General features: G+C 44.4%; 1 protein-coding gene across 4 annotated transcripts in view; it reads left to right on the top strand.

Moving 5' to 3' along the window:
• TNS2 (tensin 2) overlaps nt 1-20705 on the top strand; it is a 274519-nt gene that overhangs the window by 130082 nt on the left and 123732 nt on the right. For all 4 annotated transcript variants that reach the window (XM_033936279.1, XM_033936280.1, XM_033936278.1 and 1 more), the window contains 5 exons: nt 566-604; nt 13093-13142; nt 15065-15236; nt 18032-18082; nt 20471-20593. In XM_033936279.1, coding sequence (XP_033792170.1) covers nt 566-604; nt 13093-13142; nt 15065-15236; nt 18032-18082; nt 20471-20593 — 435 coding nt within the window. The remainder of the gene's footprint in view (nt 1-565; nt 605-13092; nt 13143-15064; nt 15237-18031; nt 18083-20470; nt 20594-20705) is intronic.

Genomic DNA, 20705 nt, shown 5'->3' with positions numbered 1-20705 from the left:
CGCGGTTAAGGCAGAGCTTCCAGGAATGGGGCAAAACTCGTGGGGATGAGGCAGGGAAATTGAGTTCCTGTGGGGATGGGGACAAATTAAGTCCCCGTGTCATTCTTTATTCCTCAGTACAAGTGCTTGCCGGCAGCAGACTCATACTGAGGAACCCTAGAATGCTTAGAGAAGAGCCCAGGACATGGCTTTGAGCCACTCATGGGCTTAGAGTTAGCTGCTGCCACTTATCTCTTTACACTTCCTTTCTCCTCCTCCTCCTCTGTCCATTCTCCCTTCTGCTCTGTTTCACCTCTCCCTACTTCTTTTTTTTTTAAATCTCATTCCTCTTCCTTCCCCTCCATCCGCCTCCTCTGCTCCCCTTGCCATGTCAACCCCTCTCCCTCTCTCCTGCTTTGAGCTAGAGGCGGGTGGTGAGAGCAGGATTCCAGGCTCCAGCTGGTGACCCCGGGCTGTCTGGACCCTTGCCCAAGCGTAGTTGTTCAGGAAGAGGTCCAGCTCTGCAGTTTGCGCTGCCCTCAGTCTCTCTCTCTTAAGTTTGTTTTCTCTCTTTCCCACATGCCAGAGGCGGAGGACAGCCCCTGCACGCCACATTGAGCACTTGGTAAGTCAATATCAAATGCTATTATTACTACTTATCGTGATTATTTTGCTGCCAAAAGCATGCTAGGGATGGGCACCTAGAAAACTTTCAATTTGTGTTTGTGTGGGTTGTTTTTTGTTTTTGTTTTTTTAAATCCATGTGGAAATAAATGTTTAAAGTGTAGAGCAGACATAGTGCATGCTCTCCTTAAAAAGTGTACACTATTTGCACATGGGATAGAAAATGAATTAAATAAATAAATATACCCGTTCTTTCTTGATAGATGGACATGGCTAAACCATCATGCGTGCACGTTCTATCAGGAAAGAACTTGCACTCTCTAACGAGAGCCCACCATGTCCACACAGCATATGCTTTTGTTAGCAAATTACATTTGTTTCAAACAGCTTTCCCTAGAGTATGGAGTACTGTGCACTGTGCAGACACATCAGATACAGTTCCTACCTCTGAATCATCACCCTCTTTGTCTGCATGATGACAGCAGGTATGGACCTCTGCAAGAGGTTCCTGTGGTATCTGCTCCTTGCTTTCAATTACTGAGTCTACACTGGGGATGTGAAACTGAAGGGAGGAGGGGAAAGAGGGGTTCCTCTCATCCCAGCGCTTTTCCATATGATCCCCTCTGCCCTCCAGAGTTAGTGTTCTGCAGAGGAAATTCTTTCCCCGTCTGCTCTGGAGATGCCTTGCAAATCACTTCAGAATAATTTACATTTTGTGTGTCGTCTTTCCCTCTGGGGTCTTGGCATGAATCCGAGCACTTCAGAAATGAGCACACAAGCACCTCTGGGCTGGACAGGAATGCAGCTGTTGCTGGTGTCTGAGGGGGAAGCAGTACTGTAACATCGCTGGCACAAAATTGAGGCCCTCTGGTACGCCTAAGACAGGGGTCTCAAAGTCCCTCCTTGAGGGCCGCAATCCAGTCGGGTTTTCAGGATTTCCCCAATGAATATGCATGAGATCCTATGTGCATGCACTGCTTTCAATGCATATTCATTGGGAAAATCCTGAAAACCCGACTGGATTGCGGCCCTCAAGGAGGGACTTTGAGATCCCTGGCCTAAGACATACAGAGTTAAGGAAATGGTATAATTGTGATAAAAGCAGTAGCTAATCAGGTTTAACTAGACTTGAGGCAGAGAGTGTTAAAAAGACACAAGTACAGTGACGTGCAGAGTCAGGGACCTGAATCAAGATAGGTGGAGGCCAAGGTTAGACACAGAATCTATGCCAAAGCCTGGGGTCAGAAGGAAATTCTTGCTTCCAATATCCAGTCTGCAGTGATCAGTGTTTTGTTTTGGTTTTTTTGTTAAACACTAACCCCCAAATTCTGTACACGGCACCTTAATTTGTGCACACTGCCAATTTTGTGCACAAATTAATTAATTGGCCTAATAGACAATAGGCGGATAGACAGTCTTGGAGGGACAGTATTAGGTTCTATAATACAGCATTAAAAATTTTTTTACGGTGATAAAATTATCAGATCCAATAATCAAAGTAGTACTCTATTTAACATCTGGTGTACTTTAACTTCTAATAATGATTCGGCTATACATCCTTCCTCTCCAGTAGCAGATGATCTAGCCAATTTTTTTTTTTTTTTTTTTAAATATCAATAAATTTTTGTTGAAATTAAACCATCAAAGCAGTATATGCAGAACCAGAATATAATAAACAAAGACAACCCACCCGATCCACTCAGCTATACAAGGCCCAGCGCATATATCCAACATGGGTCAGCTCGTATTCTTTACTTGTGCAGTAAGAATAAACAATGCACACATTACCCCACAGAACTCCTCCAACTCCCCCACCCCCTTTCCCTATGAACATCCAAAGACCTCCTCCAAGCTCCCCACCCCTAAATATACTATCCACAACCCCCGCCATCCTCAAACACACCCAGAGCAGGATTAATTCGTCGAGGGCCCCTAGGCATCCAAGTACACTGGGCCCCCCTGCCCCGCCCCACCCCACCATGCGCCCAGGCGGAAACAGGAAGCTGCATCATAGGGAAGCTTTAGGCAAGCAGCACCGCTTGCACAATTACAGTTCCTGTTGCCTTTCTTACCCAAGTTGCTTACTTGTCTTACTTTCCGTCGATGGGGGGCTGCGTTGCCGATAGGGGGGGCCCGCGTTGCCAATCAATGCTGGAGGGGCTTATCGCTGTTTGGAAAAAACAATGTTGATGCCCTCCTTCATCGGGCCCCCTTGACCATTTTGGGCCCTAGGCATGTGCCTACTTGGCCTATTGGTTAATCCTGCCCTGAACCCACCCAAAAATCCACTAACAATCAACCCTGAAGTTTTCCAAAAAGCAAAGCCCAATCCCGTTGATGTACATCAAAATAACCATGCTGTTTAGCTGTTACACATTCCATATGAAGTAAATGACCCACCCGGTCCCTCCATTCCCCTTCAGATGGTACCAGTTCCCTTTTCCAATAAGAAGCTAGCAAATATTTGGCTGCAGACAATCCTATGCGCAATCATTTTCTGCGCCACCATACAGTTCTCAAATTAGTAAGTCCCAATAAACAAGTCTGAGGTGTGAGTTGTACTGTCTCCCCCAACCAGTCAGTCAGGTATCTAGTAATCGTAGCCCAGTATGGTCCAATCCTAACACAAGTCCACCATACATGGAAAAAAGTAACCCCCATCCTCCCACATCTCCAACAAACATTAGATACAATAGGAAACATAGCATGGAGACAATCAGGTGTATAATACAAGTGAGATACAATCTTGTATGCATTTTCCTGAACCAACACACACACAGATGCTTTTTGGATTTCAGAACAAATTATGCCCCATTGTCCCTCGGTCAAGGGAGACCCAAGATCTGCCTCCTACTTTCCCCGAAATAAATAGGTTATTTTAGTCCAGCCCCGAAGAAAAGAATACAAAACTGAAATGGGACAGGGTACCCTGGCCAACAATAACCAAAAATTCTCCATACCCCCCTGGGAATCCGCTAACCACCCCTGTGCCTGTATATAATGGCGAAGTTGTAAATATTGGAAAAAATCCCCAGGTGACAATGAATATCTCCGCTGCAAGGTAGCAAAAGGGATGATCTCATGGCCCTGAAGTACATCCTGAAATATCCGGATACCCAACCTTTCCCACCTAACAAATACTCCTGAGGTACTACCCACTACAAAGGTGGGTTCTCTCCGGATAGCAGCTAAAGTTGATGTCTCCGTCCCCCATCCCCCACTACCTTCTCATTTTACCCCACAATACGATAAGATGTTTAAGAAAGGGATTCCCTCCCCCTCCCTCCCCCCCCCGCAATCTAACCCCTGTAGACAAGGACCCCCACATCCAGTCCCGCAAAGGCTGCTGCCCAACCCAAAATTGTTCCATCTGCACCCCCAAATTATTCCCCTCCAAAGACCAATCCAAAATAAATCTGAGTTGAGCCACCAGAGAAGATTCGGTACAGCCCTCCCACCTTATTCTCTAGGGGCCCAAATAATTATTTTTGGCAACCGAGAAGCCTTATGTCCCCAAATAAATTGAAAAAACATTCTCTGTAATCTCATCAATATTCCCCGGGGAATTGGAACAGGAAGTGTTTGAAATAAAAACAACAGCCTGGGGAGGATATTCATTTTTAACACCACGACAACCACAACCCACTCCACTGCTGGAGATCCCTTTGCACCAAAGCAAACAAAGACCCATAATTAGCTGTATAAAGTTGGGCCAAATCCCTGGTAATCTGAATTCCTAAATACCTAAGCTTTGCCCCTGCCAACCGAAAAGAAAATCATGTTGAATCCTCTCTTCCACCCCTTCCTACAAATTAACACCCATCAACTCCGTTTTATCCATGTTAACTTTGAACCCTGCCAGACCCCCATAAAGATGGGAAAATATCCAGAAGAATGGGGAGCATATCTTCCGGATCCCTAAGATATAACAAAATGTCATCAGCAAATAATGCAATGTGATGCTCCTGATTCCCCACCCAGACCCCCTGCAAACCTGTATGGGAGCAAATTGCAGCCACTAAAGGTTCAATGGACAATGCAAAAAGATAGGGGACAATGGGCACCCCTGCCAAGTGCCCCTTCCGATTGAAAAAAAAATTTGTGTACGACCCATTAATCTTAATACTAGCCCTAGGCCTAGCATATAAAGCTCTAACCCAGTGACAAAAAGATGGACCCAAACCCATTTTAGCCATAACAGCCCAAAGGAATTCCCAAAGAACCCGGTCAAACACTTTCTCCGCGTCGATTGCCAACACTGCCATCCCCCCCTGAAGTCGCTGGGCCTCCCACATCACATGCAAGGTACGTCACACATTATCCCATACTTGGTGCCTAGGCTAGCAAAAAAATTTAATGAAAAGGTCGCTGTTATAAGAAACTCTTTTCCTTCATTAATTTCTTACAATTCTCTGGTGACCAACAACACTAATCTTATCCCAGTAGACAGAACCTGGACAGTCTTTGAGTATGTATCTGAGGCTCAGGTTTCAAAATTGTGTCACAAACTAAGATCTTGTAAATGTGTCTTGGATCCATTTCCTTCATACCTATATGAGAAAATTCCCACTCAGGCTATTTCATCTCTTACCAGACTTATAAATTCTGCCTTACCATCAGGTCTATTTTCTATAGAGATGGGTCACATTGCTCTGACCCCATTACTGAAAAAAGCCGATCTAGACCCATCTTCACCATCTATTTATTGACCTATAGCGAATATTCCTCTCCTGACCAAAATGTTAGAATCTATCATATCTGCTCAGCTTTCATCATACTTAGAGAGATTTTCCATTCTTTTACCTTGCTAATATGGTTTCAGACCCAACTTCAGTACCGAATCTCTATTGGTCTCACTAATTTCAAAGGTTCAGCAGCTACATTCACGTAATAAGTTCACAATCCTATTACAATTTGATCTATCTGTGGCCTTTGACGTTCACCACGATATCCTGATCTACCAACTTTCTGAGATAGGCATTGATTCTACAGTCTTGGACTGGTTCTCGAAATTATTACGATCTCGCTCATATACTGTTAATATGAATGGCACTATCTTCTTGGAAGCCATTATGCGGAGTCCCGCAGGGATCACCTCTGTCCCCTATTCTTTTCAACATCTTTATGTCTACTTTGAAACATTTCCATCTATCTCCCTTTGAAACATTATATACATATGCAGATGACATTTTTGCCTTTCTTGAGATAGATTTGAATCTTACAAACCTCACTGAGAATATAATAGCATGTATAATGAAACATAAATCTTGGGCCCTTACTGTACAAATGAAGCTGAATGAGTCCAAAACAAAACTTCTTTGGCTTGGCCGAAAATTAGATCAGCTACCCTCGTCCATTTCACTGCCTTTGGGATCTTCACTGTGTATTGAATTCTCAAGTAAAGTTTTGGGTGTCATCATAGACTCAACACTTTCATTTAATGACCATCTTAATTCTCTGGTAAAAAAAAAAAAATGTTTCTTTAGTCTCCATATACTGAGAAAATGAGATCCTGTTTCCACCAACATTTTGTTGTCCTTGTACAATCAATCATTCTTTCGAGGTTGGATTATTGTAATTTGGTCTATTAAGTCTAACCAAGAAAAGTCTTCAAAGACATCAACAGATCCAGAATACTTCGGCTAGGTTGATCTTTGCAAAAAGCAAATTTATCCACTTTTGTTAAAATTTCACTGGCTCCCAGTAATCTCTAGGGTTTACTTTAAAAGTGCCTGCCTAACATTTAAGATCTTTCATGGCACTCTTCACCCTTTAATTCCTCTATCCTGGAATTCTGCGAGACCTGATATTCCCAGATCTATCCAAAAGCTTAAATTATCTTTCCCCTTGTTAAAAGGCATTATTTTTATTGGAAAATTAGGGAAATCTCTTTACTTTAAAATTACTGAGCTTTGGAATAATTTTCCTGTCCAGCTGCATATCTTGGGCTCTTTCCAATTATTTTGAAAACATCTGAAAACTTGGCTATTATCAAAAATGTAAATTTTGCTGCTCTCTAAATAATCACTATTTTTTATTATATTTTCCTTTCTTTAAATTTCTTGTAAACCGTGCCGAGCTCTATCTTTTATTTATTTAAAAATATATATGCCGCATACAACTATGTGGTTTCCATATGACATACATAGAATCTTGTTTCCCTCCGATTATCATGTATAACATAGACATATCAAGACAACATCGTTAATCATCCCTGTTATAATAGGGATAGAGCACAAATTTGATCAATTCAGAAGTACAAACAAGCTTTAAATTAAAGAATGACACGGTGACAAAATTCATCACCGTTCCTGTCCCCGCAGATAACTGCGGGAAACCATCTTCATGTCATTCTTTAAGGAGAGAAAGAAGAATCAGAATATGAATGGCCACAACCACTGACCCTCAAGCTTTGCTTTGAAAAATACTGGTGTAGAAGGACTGAGGTTGAAATAGACACTAAAAAATGACATGGGATTATTTCCTGCGGTTATCCGCGAGGACGGGAACGGTGATGAATTTTGTCACCCTGTCATTCTCTACTTTAAATCATATGGAGAAGATGCGGCATATAAGCTTAAGGTTTAGTTTAATCAGTGCAAATAATTGGTAATTAACATCTCATAATTGATGCTAATTAGCACTAATTAAAAGTTCACACAGAAAGCACAATTCTATAAAAAGTATACGCCAGTTCTAGTACACAAATCTGAAAAGGAGTGTGGTCAGGGAGGGGCATGAGTGGATCATGGGCATTCCTAAAAGTTAAACACATTTGTATAGAATACGTATGATCTGTGCACAGCTTAGGCGCTTAGGGGCTGATTCTATAAATGGCGCCTAAATCAGCCAGTGCCTTAAAAAAAGGCACTGGCCGCGTGTCAATCACGCTAAGGCGCTGTTTACAGAATCACGGCTGGCGGTGCCTATGTAAAAACTTAGGCACCTGAAATGTAGGTGAGGATTTTAAAGGCACCTAAGCTTTTGGAGAATCACGCTTAGTGGCACCTGTCTCTACACCCATAGAAATGCCCACTTAGGCGTTAGCCATCACTAAGCGCATTGCGATGGGCGCCTATCTTTTACAGAATAGGACAGGCGTTTATCACCCAATTACATTTTTTTTAAACTAATTATTGAAGCTGTTAAGGGTGTTTTGCCAATTAAGTTAGGTGCCCTTTATAGAATCAGTCCCTTGTAGAATCTCACTAAGCGCCATTCTAGTCAGCACTGGTTTTTTTTTGGGGGGTGGCATTATATGTAGAATCAGGCCCTAATTGTCATGGTCTTCTTATACCTACATAGTGGCATAGTAAGGGGAGGTGGGGGAGGCTGTCCGCCTCAGGCGCCATCTTGGTGGGGGCGTTGGCACCCGTTCTCCTCTCCGCCCCAAACCCCCCTCCCCCGCCACATGCATGCACCCCTTCCCATCCTTCATACCTCTTTAATTTTCCCGGAATGAGCAGTATCACAAACTTGCTGCCCGCTTCGGTGTCAGCTCTCTCTGACGTCACTTCTGGGTCCCAAGCCTAGGAAGTGATGTCAAAGGGAGAGCCGACATGATGTGGGCAGCAGGTTCGTAAAGCTGCTCACGCTGGGAAAGTTAAAGAGGTACAGCGGGGGGAGGGGGCAGAGGAGAGGGCAGGGGAGGGGCGCCACCGCCCCTCACCACACCACTGTATCTACATATTAGAAATATAGAAACATGATGGCAGATAAAGGCCAAATGGCCGTATTAAAACTGTATTATTTGACAAATTCATCTCCTAAACAGAAGTCTCACCACTTACTAAGGCATACCTTCCCTCTGTCAATCTCAATGTAATATACCGTCCTTTTATCTATTTCTTGTGTAATATGTTGTACTCTCACTTCTTGCATTCTGTAATTCGTTGATTGTCCAGCCTTCTTCGATGTCTTTCGACTGTGGCGGTACAGAAGAATAAAGTTATTATTATTATTATTATCCAGTCTGCCCATCCGCAATAACCTGCATTCAGATTCTGGCAGATGCTGCTTATCCAGATACTGGTGATGCTCAGACTGGTACCCGGATATATAACTGAATAAAATTAGGACAGCCTTTTTTCTGTCCTAACTTTATCCAGGAATTTAGGTTTCAGGTTTATTTATAGTGATGTACAATTTAAAAACAGGATATATTATTACAAATTAAGAACATATACTGAACCAGTCAAAGACCAGCATGATACAATAGGGGCAGGGGTTGAACTACAATAGTTATAGGAAAGAAAACAAACCAGGAAACCAAAAAAGGGCTAATGGGGAGAATGTCTGACGTCTCCTGAGTTTCGTGTTTCTTTAAAAAAAAAACATCATACATTTAATGCTTATGTTTGAAAAGCATCTCTATACAAACAGGACTTTCAGGATGCTCTTAAAGCGATCGAGATTTTGTTCTTCTCTGAGATAGGAGGGTAATGTATTCCATAGCTGCAGAGCGTAAATTGGTCAGTAAATTAAATATCACCACTCAGTAACTCCCGAGTTCTGCCCCTGGACTAGTACCTGGATGCTACAGAAAAACTACATATGGACCAGATCAGCAGGATTTGTCTGGGTAAGAGCTGTGCCTACCTGGATAAATCCCACTGAATATCAAGACCTTGATGTTTCCCTGCCTCATAAGCATATGTTTTAACCAGTAGTTAACATCATTAGTGGCTCTGAGTAGAGTTTAGTAGTCTGAGCTGTGCGGGATACCAAAATTCAAGTCCTCTGCTGGAAGAGAGGTCGAAGTGTTCCATGAATCTTGAGCCGAAGCTTTAGGTCCCACAACTCTAGATGACGTGGTCGCGAGGAGCACTTTGAAGTTGTTGCTCGCGGCGGTGAACGACTAGAGGTACAGGGGAAGGGAAGGGGGGCGTGCGCGTGGAGAGGGGAGGAGTGGGAAGAAGCGGGGGGGGAGGTGCGGAGAGGAGGAGGGGTGCTGGTGCCTCCACCAACATGGCATCATGGGCGGACCACTCTTCCCGCCCCCCCCTTACTATGCCACTGATGTGGGTTACAATTTTGTGACACTCTTTGCTTGATGTCTTCTGATGATCTGATTGTAGATGTTTGCTAGTCAGTGAGCTGCTGCTAGAGAAGAACAAACTGAGAAGAGTCATGTGTACCCCTCCAACTGCAAACACTAACTCAGTTTATTCTGAGGCAAAGCCAGGACTGGATCAGTGTGCCCTTAGAATTGGTGATAAAAGGTAACCCAGAGACCATGGTCAGGGTGACCCTAGATCTGTGGTCTCAAACTTGTGGCCTAGGGGCCGCTTGCAGCCCGCCAGGTATTATTTTGAGGCCCTTGGTATTATAAAGAATGATTCTTTCTGAAAAACTTTAGCCTTAAGTGTCCAGCGTTCGCGTTCTGGAACTTTGCCCACCTCACTGCTGTAACCTCACGCAATCGCTTTCCTGCGTCTGTACGTGATTGTCCTCTCCACTCGCGGCTTGTGCGTGTGTCCTGTGCTGAAGGAGGTGAGAGCTGAAGGCAGTTGCGGACGTGATCACCGGACACTTAAGGCACAAGTTTTCCATAAAGAATCATTCTTTATAATACCGTGGGCTTCAAAATAGTTGGTCCAAAATCTTGTCTCATGCAGTTGATAGTTTTTCACTTTCTGCATGTTGCACTGCTTTCACTGCTTCTGATAATTTTATATAATCCACATTTTGGATTTGTAGCTTACCGCATGCAAAGTTCTCATTTCTTTAATAAGACATTAACTAATTTTTTCTGCGGCCCTCCAAGTACCTACAAATCCAAAATGTGGTCCTGCAAAGGGTTTGAGTTTGAGACCACTACCCTAGATCCAAGTCATCTGTAATCCATTAAGGAGAAGCAAGATCCCATTCCTCTTCACCCCCCCTCCTGCCCCGCTGCCCCTTACTGATTTACCTGTTCTTTGTAACTTGGAACCTGCAGGCATGCATGTGTCCAGACATCAACAATTCTGGAATATTCCGCAGAAAAACTGACCATCTGACATCGTGTGAATATCCTCGGTTACAATAGAAGGGCGCTGCTTATGTTCAAAGACTATTATGTTTTGTTTTAAAAACAAAAGATGTAAAACCATCTGATTCAATGAAAAGCTGAAGTGCATTGCGTGCAGTCCAAGCAGCTGTGAGATACTTAGAGCAGATGGACATCTTCATTCATGGTCTTCTGCTCTTTTGAGACAGCCAGGCACCGACCATTTGATAAACAGCGGCCTATGCTGAACTAGTTGCTTCAGCGAGTCGGAAGTTGTCCTAGCCTAGCTGACAGGTGGTCCCTTGAGTGTAAGAACAGAGATATAAGTTGCTTGTAAGGATAGCATGAGTAGTACAAGCCAGAAGCAATGGCTGGTATGGAGCCAGGAGTTTTCAGGAGGGAGCAAGAAGGAAGCATTGGAGTAGGAACTTGAGCCGGCACAGATGATTAAAAAAAAAAAAATGGTGGCAAAAGTCAGCAAGATGATAATGGACATGCTCAGGAATTCTGGTTGTTTTATGAAGCCCATGAGAGGCCTAAATATGTAAAAAAAAAGAGGGAATTATGTTAGGAATGTGCACAGACATGAAACATTTGTTTGTTTTTCATTTTTAACACGTTTTTCACAAGTTTGTGGGGGGGGGGGGGGTGTTTTTTTGGTTAGCATGCACTATAGGGAAAATTCTGTAAGAGATGCCAAAAGTTAGGCATCTAAATAAATAGGCACCTCACTTAACCTTTTCCTATCGTAATAAATTTTACGTTACGCTGGTTCCAATCGTAATTATTTTAGCAGAGTTTTGTATTATTCACCGTTATCATTTACGGCTATTGTAAACATAATGTAAACAAGTCATAAGTCTGTAAATTCAAATATTTTGTGTTCCTGGCTCTTTATTAGTCTATACCAGTGGTTCCCAAACCTGTCCTGGGGGACCCCCAGCCAGTCAGGTTTTCAAGATTTCCCTAATGAATATGCATGAGAGAGATTTGCATAGCTGTCACTTCCATTCTATGCAAATCTCTCTCATGCATATTCATTAGGGATATCTTGAAAACCTGACTGGCTGGGGATCCCCCAGGACAGGTTTGGGAACCACTGGTCTATACAGACTGTTTATCCACTGTCTATGTCATTTTTGGAATGTCCCGTCATCCGGGACACACGATAGGAAAAGGTTAATTAGTAAATTGCCTTCAATAACGAGCTATAACAAGTTCATAATTGAAAAAATAAAATTTAATTGGGAGATAGGCGCCAATCACCAAAGTAGGTATGTTTAGGGGTGGAGAAAGACTTAGGCGCCACTAAGCACGATTCTCTAAAGGACTTGAGCGCCTATAATAGGGGTGTGTGTGGCGCAGTGGTTAAAGCTGCAGCCTCAGCGCCCTGAGGTTGTGGGTTCAAACCCACGCTGCTCCTTGTGACCCTGGGCAAGTCACTTAATCCCCCCCCATTGCCCCAGGTACATTAGTTAGATTGTGAGCCCACCGGGACAGACAGGGAAAAATGCTTGAGTACCTGAATAAATTAATGTAAACCGTTCTGAACTCCCCTGGGAGAACGGTATAGAAATTGAATAAATAAAAAAATATAATGTATGCTTTTAAAACCCTGGCCTACATTACAGACGCCTAAGTTTTAAGCTAGGCACCCCTAAGCGTGATTCTGTAATGGGTGCCTAAGTGAGACATGGAATAGGTGCCTATCTTTTGATGGGCGTCCATTACAGAATCTGGCCCTATGTGTTTTAAAGTGCACCAACAAACCAAATGTGCATTAATGAAGGCACACCCCTAGAATATGAGGATGGAGGGGGGGGGAGGGCAACAAGGGGAGAAAGAAGGGCATGAGGAAAAATAAGTTTCAAGAACTAGCGTTCTGACGTTTCTATGGCATCCTAAGTCAGAACACTTTAAGAAATGACATGCAGGTCCAATGAGCCCCTTCCCATCTGAGGCAGTGGGGGATGAAGGGGACGGCGTTTCAGATGGGATCTAGAAGAGCAACGGTGGAGTTGTATTTTCAAAAATGCACACGCATTTTGCAGTGTCCAGCTGAGCCCCAGAGAAAGCAAGCACAAGCTCTCCTCCTGGCGACTCTCCACTCGGAAATTAGGGACGCACCACACTTTGAACACGTAGCTGGAACCAGCAGGTAATTCAAAGAAAAAAATGACCACCTAGGTGGGCTCTAGAAATTTGCTTCCTGAGCGACTTGCCCCGGGGTTTGTTGAGTTCTGGCCTGTTAGTCTAAGCTCTGGCCTGGCCACATTCCCTTTCCCTGCCAGGGACACTATGGAAGAGGGAGCAAGGGGGAGAAATCAGGCATCACAGAAAAGATGAGAGTTTTTATTTTATTCTTTATTCCTTTCTTTTCCTGCCTAACAATAAATTGTTCAGGGGGACTACAAACCCTCATTCAAAATCTAGAAAGGCTCTTTGCTGTATAACCATTTGAGATGTTCTTCAGTTTCTTCTTTTACTCACATCTGCAGGGTTCTACAAAATCCTTGAACAGCCCAAAGCAGCGAAACACCCTGCCTCGGTGAGAATACAATCTTTAAGCTAATTGTAGATCAGAACAGCAATAAAGTTTTCAGTTCTTTGGGTACAGGTTGCACACTCCCACCCACACCCTTCAGTATGGACTGTGCAAGTCCTATATCATTTTGTCCCCACCCAACAACTCCTCTCATTTTAACCTTTCTTAGGGTCTCCTTTCAACTGCACTGGCAAGGTGCCATTTATCAGAAGATGTGCTGTATGTTCAGTGTAAACTCAGCTTGTGCCTGAACTTCGCTTGTTCTCAGCCACTAATGGGTGAAGTGAAAGTTTGGCTTTCTTGCTTCAGACCCTTATACAAAGGAAATGAGCTGGCCTAAGTCAATACCCTCTTCTGGCTTTATGCATATATAGCAGTGAATTGCAAACTGTGCGTGCCGTGGCAAGATTCAAAGTTTGCCGCAAGACGCCGGCGAGGAGGAGAGTCACTGATGCCAGCTGACTGCCTACAGGATGTGCCTCTCGCAGAGAGAGGCACGTTCTATAAACGGTCAGCTGGCATTGGAGCCTCTCTTCCTCCCCGGCTCCTCTCCTGTTGACCCTCCCTTCCTCCGGCTGGCTCAGGGCCCCGTCTGTAGGACTTTCGCCCATGCGCAGACATAAACATGATGACGCCATGGCAACCTGTTTAGTGTGCAGCGGCTGGAAATAGTTTGCGAGACACTGATATATAGAGGGACATAATTTAAAAAAACGTCTAAGTCCCCTTTTGCCTAAGTCCTTAAACGTTCAAAGCAGAAGCAGGGAAAGTGTCCATAACCAAAACAAACGTCCTTGTTTTGATTATGGCCTGCCTCTACTAAACGCCCAGATCACCACTACGTCTACAAGTGCACCCCCACGACGTCTACACTTTTTGGCCATAATGAACCAAAAAAACGCCTAAGCCCCAAACGTCCAACAGAAGGGCTTTTAGATGAAGGAGGAGCCAGTCCTTCGCCTAAAAGCTGGATTCTGTAACCGGTGTCAGTCAAAAACAACACCGGTTACAGAATCCACCCTGGCCCATGTGCCTAAGGCCCCACCCACAGGAGGGGCCTAAGGCTCCTGGGCCTATTCTGATTGGCCCAGGTGCCTCAGGCCCCACCTGTGGGCGGGGTTTCTGCTGCCTGGGCCAATCCGGCCCCATTCCGTCTGGCCAACATTCAAGCTTGGCACCCGTCCGTCTGGCCAACATTTAAGGTACAGGGAAGGGGGGTGGGGGTGGAGGGGTCATGGGGTCGGTGGGGAGGGGGCGATTGGGGGTCCTGGGGGGCAGTCGTTGGGAGGGGGTTGTGTCGAGGGCAGGAGGGCCTGGGATCCCTCCTGCCCTTATTGTAGTGGGGGGTGGGGGGTAGGGGGTTGCCGGGGCCAGGAGGGCTTGGGCTCCCTTCTGGCCCGTTCGTGTAGGTGGAGGGGGGGGGGTCGCCGGGGCCAGGAGAGCTTGGGATCTCTCCTGGCCCGTTCGTGTAGGAGGGGGGGTCTCCGGGGCCAGGAAGGCTTGGGCTCCCTCCTGGCCTGCTCGTACTCGGCAGGGGGGGAGGTAAGATCGTCGGGGCAAGAGGGCTTGAGCTCCCTCTTGCCACAATATCGTCGGGGGGGGGGGTGACGTATTGTGGCAGGAGAGATTGGGCATCTCTCCTGCCGCGATGGTTACGGTGGGTAGGTTGCCGGGCCGCTGAACTGATCGCACCAGGGTCACAAGGAGCAGCATGGGACCCACAACCTCAGGGTGCTGAGGCTGTAGTTCTAACCACTGTGCCACACACTCCCACATCTGATTGGTTCACTGTAGTAAAGTGTAATTGTTTTCCTTTTTGGTTCTTGGATATACTTGGGGTGCCAGGTCTGGCAGACTCTATAGTGGTGGACCTGTTGTCTCCCTGAAACAGAATGAACTTAATTCACTCTCACTTGCTGTCACAGGAGTTTCAGCCTGGATCACGTGATGGAGCGGAACTATGATTTTGACTTAACGTATATTACCGAACGCATCATCTCGGTCTTTTTCCCATCTGAACTGGAGGAACAGCGTTACCGTAGCAACCTGAAGGAGGTGGCCCAGATGCTTAAATCCAAACATGAAGACAAGTATCTGGTAAGTAGAAGGAGAATATGAGATAAGCTTATACATACGCAGAGATTAGAAGTGACAGGACAAGATGAAACAACTTATAAGGATGATATGATAGGCTCTGGTCCATGCAACAGGGCAGATAGCACTTGGTAGGCCGGAGATCACAGATTTTCAAGGTGTTAATACAGTACTTGAATCATTAAACCAAGGATTGCCAATCTCTGTCCTAGAGTGCTTCAACTCAATGAAGGTCTTCAGGATTTCCACATGAGATCTGTTTCACACACTGATTGGGTTGTGGCCCTTGAAGATCAGAAGTTGCACATCTTTGCATTACTAACCTGCAGTTAAGAGATGCTGAGCTTTAGTGCTTAAAAGAACTCGCCGCTCTCCTGTAATACCTCTGAGTGACAGCTCATTAGCACATACTCCAGCCTCAGAGCAGGATGCACAAGGCTCTGGCAACCTAGTAAAAAAAATACCGGTTTGGGAGAAATTTTGTTTTGCTGGGCCATGCTCAGCACAAATAGAATGCAAATTATATACACGCTATTTGTGCTGAGTAACCTGGTAAATTGGGGAGGAATTGTGCCTGGTTTCTGCGCAGAAGAGCTAAGTGGTAAGCACAGCTCTTTTGTGCAGGCCCAGTACAGCTCCCGATCGCCAGAGCTTACAAGCAGTTTATAAAAGTTTTAAAAAAAAATTTAAACACCCGATATGGACTCTATTGTTATGCGTCTGTTATCTGGTTACTATGATTTGGGTTATTCTTTCCAATGTGCATCACTTTGCATTTGTCCACATTAAATTTTATCTGCCACTTGGACACCCAGTCTTCCAATTTCTTAAGGGCTGCCTGCAGTTTTTCACAGTCTGCATGCGTTTTAACAACTTTGAACATTTAAGTGTCATCTGCAAATTTAATCATCTCATTCGTCGTTCCAATTTTCAGATCATTTATAAATGTTAAATAGAACTGGTCCCAGTACAGATCCCTGTGGCACTCCACTGTTTACTCTCCTCCATTGAGAAAATAGACCATTTAACCCTACCCTCTGTTTTCTAATTGATAACCAATTCCTAATCCACAACTGAACTTTGCCACCTATCCCATGACTCTTTAATTTTCTCAGGAGCCTCTCATAAGGAACTATACTACATCAACTTTCTCACCTTTATCCACATGTTTATTCGTATCATCAAAGAAGTCAAGCAAATTGGTGAGGCAAGATCTCTCTCGGCTGAACCCATGCTGACTCTGTCCCATTAAATCATGTTTGCCTATGTGTTCCACAATTTTTTTTTTTTTTTTATAATTGTTTCCACTATTTTGCCCGGCACTGAAGTCAGGCTTACCGTTCTTGTAATTTCCCAGATCTCCCCTGGAACCCTTTTTAAAAATCGGCGTAACATTGGTCACCCTCCAATCTTCAGGTACTACGGACGATTTCAGCGATAGGTTACAGATCATTTTAATACTAATGAGCTCATTGTAATGCATTTGCAAAGGATTCTCGGCTGCTACCATGATTGGTGAAAGCCCCCTAGAATCCTTTTAAGCATAGGAGGCTGAGCTGCCTTGCAAGTAAGACTGGCTGCAACCAGTCTTGCATGGTCTCCCCCTCTCAGTGTAAAGAAAAAGCAGCAAAAGGTGTGGGGCTTGAACTGATGTATTCTTGGTCATGTATGATGATGCTACTGAGCCACCAGCCAACCTCCAAGGTTCATTTATTTAAATTATTTTTGTCTTGGTCTGACAAATTTCCTGCTCCCAGCTGGGACTGAGGTAGCATGAACCCTTTCCCATTTATAACCTACTCTCCTAATCTAGATCTTGTAGCATTGGTCCTTGGCCAGGGGCCATAGGCAATGGCTGCCTCCAGAACCAGGCTAGTTTGGCCACTGAGACTGGCCAACACCTGGTACTGTTGAATGATTGCTGAGACACTTTCTTCTTTCTTGGAGGTTGTGAACGCTGCCTCTGTAGCATTACTAGCCAGGAGGCAGGTTCAGGAATCAAACCTGGGTCTTCTGCAGCCTTCCTCTGCTTGTGTTCTGTTGGAGGCCAGGTTCCTGAAGAAGGGCTCCTCCCGAAACCAACGCGGTTGAACCTCTCCTCCTGGCGCGGTTTTTCCGTTTGTGTGACAGTTTTGGATAAGTATTGTTTCTTTTGGACATGTTTTTCACTTTTTGGTATGGTTTTTGACTTTGTTTGTGATTTTGTGTGAGTTTTTTGAGGGGGTTTGGCTGGCAGGGTTTGTGTGGGGGTCGCTCAGGTTGCTTGTGTTGAGTTTCATTTACTCACTTTGATTGTTGATTGGTTTGATTTCTGCACACACAGGGCGCTCGATGATGGTGTGCGGGTGGAGGCTTATGGCCTTGGCCCAGAAGTGAAGTGTCGGAGCTGTGCTCCTATCACTGAGGGTTCACACTGAGAGCGCCCTATAACATCATATAATGTGACATGTTCTTTGACATATTACACTATATTTGGTTTGCAAGTTGTGAGCCAAGTTAGGCACTTTGAGCTTCCCCCTCACAGACCTTGATGTGACTTGGTTGCCTTCCTTGTTTTTTCTAGAGAAGAACATAAGAACAGCTATACTGGGTCAGACCAATAGTCCATTTAACCCTGTTTCCTGTTACCAACAGTGGCCAATCCAGATCACAGTACCTGGCAGAAACCCAAATAGTAGCAACATTCTATGCTACCGATCCCAGAGCAAGCAGTGCCAAAAGACGAGCTAGCCTTGCAGTAACTTTAGTTTCATTGTTCCTCCTGCCTTCAGTGAGTTTGTCATTTTTTTCTCTTCCAGCTCTTCAATCTCTCTGAGAAGCGTCATGATATCACCAGATTAAATCCTAAAGTAAGTGTCTACTTGTATTCCTTATCTTTCTCTGTCCTAGGACCTCATAGAAACACGATGGCAGATAAAGGCCAAATGACCCATCTAGTCTGCCCATCCGCAGTCACCATTGTCTGTTCCTCTCTCTAAGACAGAGGTGTCAAAGTCCCTCCTCGAGGGCCGCAATCCAGTCGGGTTTTCGGAATTTCCCCAATGAATATGCATGAGATCTCTTTGCGTGCACTGCTTTCATTGTATGCTAATAGATCTCATGCATATTCATTGGGGAAATCCTGAAAACCCGACTGGATTACGGCCCTCGAGGAGGGACTTTGACACCCCTGCTCTAAGAGATCCCACTTGCCTGTCCCACACCTTCATCTCTATACTGCAAAACCTCTTGGCATTACCCATTCAACACATGCGTTCTGGGCAGTAGCCATGCACTGCTTAGCTTTCCATGTAGCGGTATACTCTATCAGTTCATGTAAACACTTCGCAAACTTAACTGTATATCCCCATATACCATAAGCCAGAGTTGTGTAGTTACAGGGAAATTCTATAATCAGCACCTAAACTGAGGCGTTGGTAGGCGCCCTGCCGATGCCTAAATTATTTGAAAAATGCCATCAGAAATGGCAAAAAAACAGCAGTGCTGAAGCGCCTACCGACGCCTAAATAAAAGGTGGCTGGCATCATGGCTAGGTATCCGCTTTAGGCTGCAGAATGCCAAAGTAGGTGTGGCCAATGCCGGAAGTGGCGTTAGGTGAGCTAAAGCGGCTATCTAGATGCAATTCACGGCAATATAGGCAGTTGAAATGTAGGCCCAGAAAACCCTGGCCTGCATTTCAGTCGCCTACCTATGTTGCCGTGGGGCCGCAGCAGCTGTAGGCAGGGGATGTTATCCCTGAAGCCAGACCTGTAATATGGATTTCTCTTTCTGAATCTGTCCAAATCAATTCTGAGCTGTTGACATTCAGGAAATAATTGAAATAATTTTTGTTTGGTTGTTTCTTAAGACGCTTTCAATATATAGTTTGGTCTGTTACTCCTATCTACCCCCATTTACTCCTCAATTCTATGTACCATGCATTCAACCCCCCCCCCCAACAAAAAAAGTCCTTGCTTTTAACATCTATGCCTCCCCACACACAACACATACGTTACATTAGATATTTTCCTGTCCCAAGAGGGCTTACTTTCTAATGTTTTACTTAAAGCAGCCACATACCCAAAGTGACAAGAAGCTTCAGCAGGATCTTATGTACCATTTTATTATTGTTGATTGACAGCTTCTTTACCGCTAGTAATGACTGGGAAGTCAATTCAGAGAGGTTTACATGAATTGTAGTAATGTTTATGTTATATTAATATTTGATATACCGCTTAAGCATATTACAGATCTAAGTGGTTACCATAAAATACAGGTACTTAAGACTTCCCTATCTGTCCCGAAGGCTCACAATCTAGCTAAAGTACCTGAGTAAACAATTATTTTTTTAAAAAAAGATATAACAAAATTCCAAGAATGGTGAAGGAAAAAAGAAACAATATTAAATCACAATAAAAGAGAAATAGAATGGGAAGGAAAAGCAGAATGTAAGGAAAATAAAGGCGAAGCAAAATAAAAGTTCAGTTCGGCACAGTTCAGTGTAAGGCACTAGCAGGATGGGATGAGATGGATGGATGGGAGAGGAAGCGGGCCTCAAGTGATCCCTTGATACCAGTCTGTCATTGGCCGAAGACGGTCTCAGGATTCCAACTGTAGGTGAGCGTGTTATAATATATGAGAATATCAGGGTATTCATTTCGACACGGCTCAGGGCCGCATTTTTCTTCCAGAGCCACGCAAACAGCAACTCAAGCAACAAATCTTGGCTCTTTTAGTGATGCTGAGTCCTACTGCTTAGCATTACCTTCAACTACTTTTGAGTGTTCATATTTACAGGTTTTATTTTACTGAGAATTGGACATGTTTTCACCTGTTTGATGTATGTCTGGTGTTTTGTCTTCATTGTGTGTGCCAGTTAGCAATAAAACAGATTAACAAGGGGGCTATACATTTGGTACAGGAATCACTCCAGCTTCTCTCTTTCACAACTTCATTTGTACACTGCTAGAGCTGTACTTGTGTACCTGCCTAACTTGTCCATTTTTCCTTCAGTCTCCTTTGGGAGTGCGTTCTTTCTTCTGACCTCTTCTTCAGAGCTTTGGGGACACCCATATATCAGCATCTGCAACATTACCTTTAGTTGGTCATAGCAGGGTTTGAGGGACATTGATGTTGCTGGTAAAAGGGCTGAGAATTTCTGCAGAGCGTGGGTGGGAGGAGGGTGGGGTTGGATAAGGTATTACTGTTTCAGCCTCATGCTCATTAGGTAGTGTAACCTCTTTATCGCTGTGACCCAGGTGCATGACTTTGGCTGGCCAGACCTTCATGCTCCCCCTTTGGACAAAATCTGCTCCATCTGCAAAGCTGTAGAGATGTGGCTGAATGCAGACCCACAGCATGTGGTGGTGCTGCACTGTAAGGTAAGAGGTATGCAAGATATTGACAGGAAATTACCTGGTGAGGGGAAGATAGAGCATAAGCCTGTACCTGGGTGCTGTCATTGATGTTCTCCAAGACCTTCACTAGGAAGGT

The sequence above is a fragment of the Geotrypetes seraphini genome, chromosome 3, assembly GCF_902459505.1.
Source record: "Geotrypetes seraphini chromosome 3, aGeoSer1.1, whole genome shotgun sequence".
NCBI lineage: Eukaryota > Metazoa > Chordata > Amphibia > Gymnophiona > Dermophiidae > Geotrypetes > Geotrypetes seraphini.
Note: the sequence above shows the minus strand (reverse complement) of the source record. Positions and strands in the feature narration are given on the sequence as shown.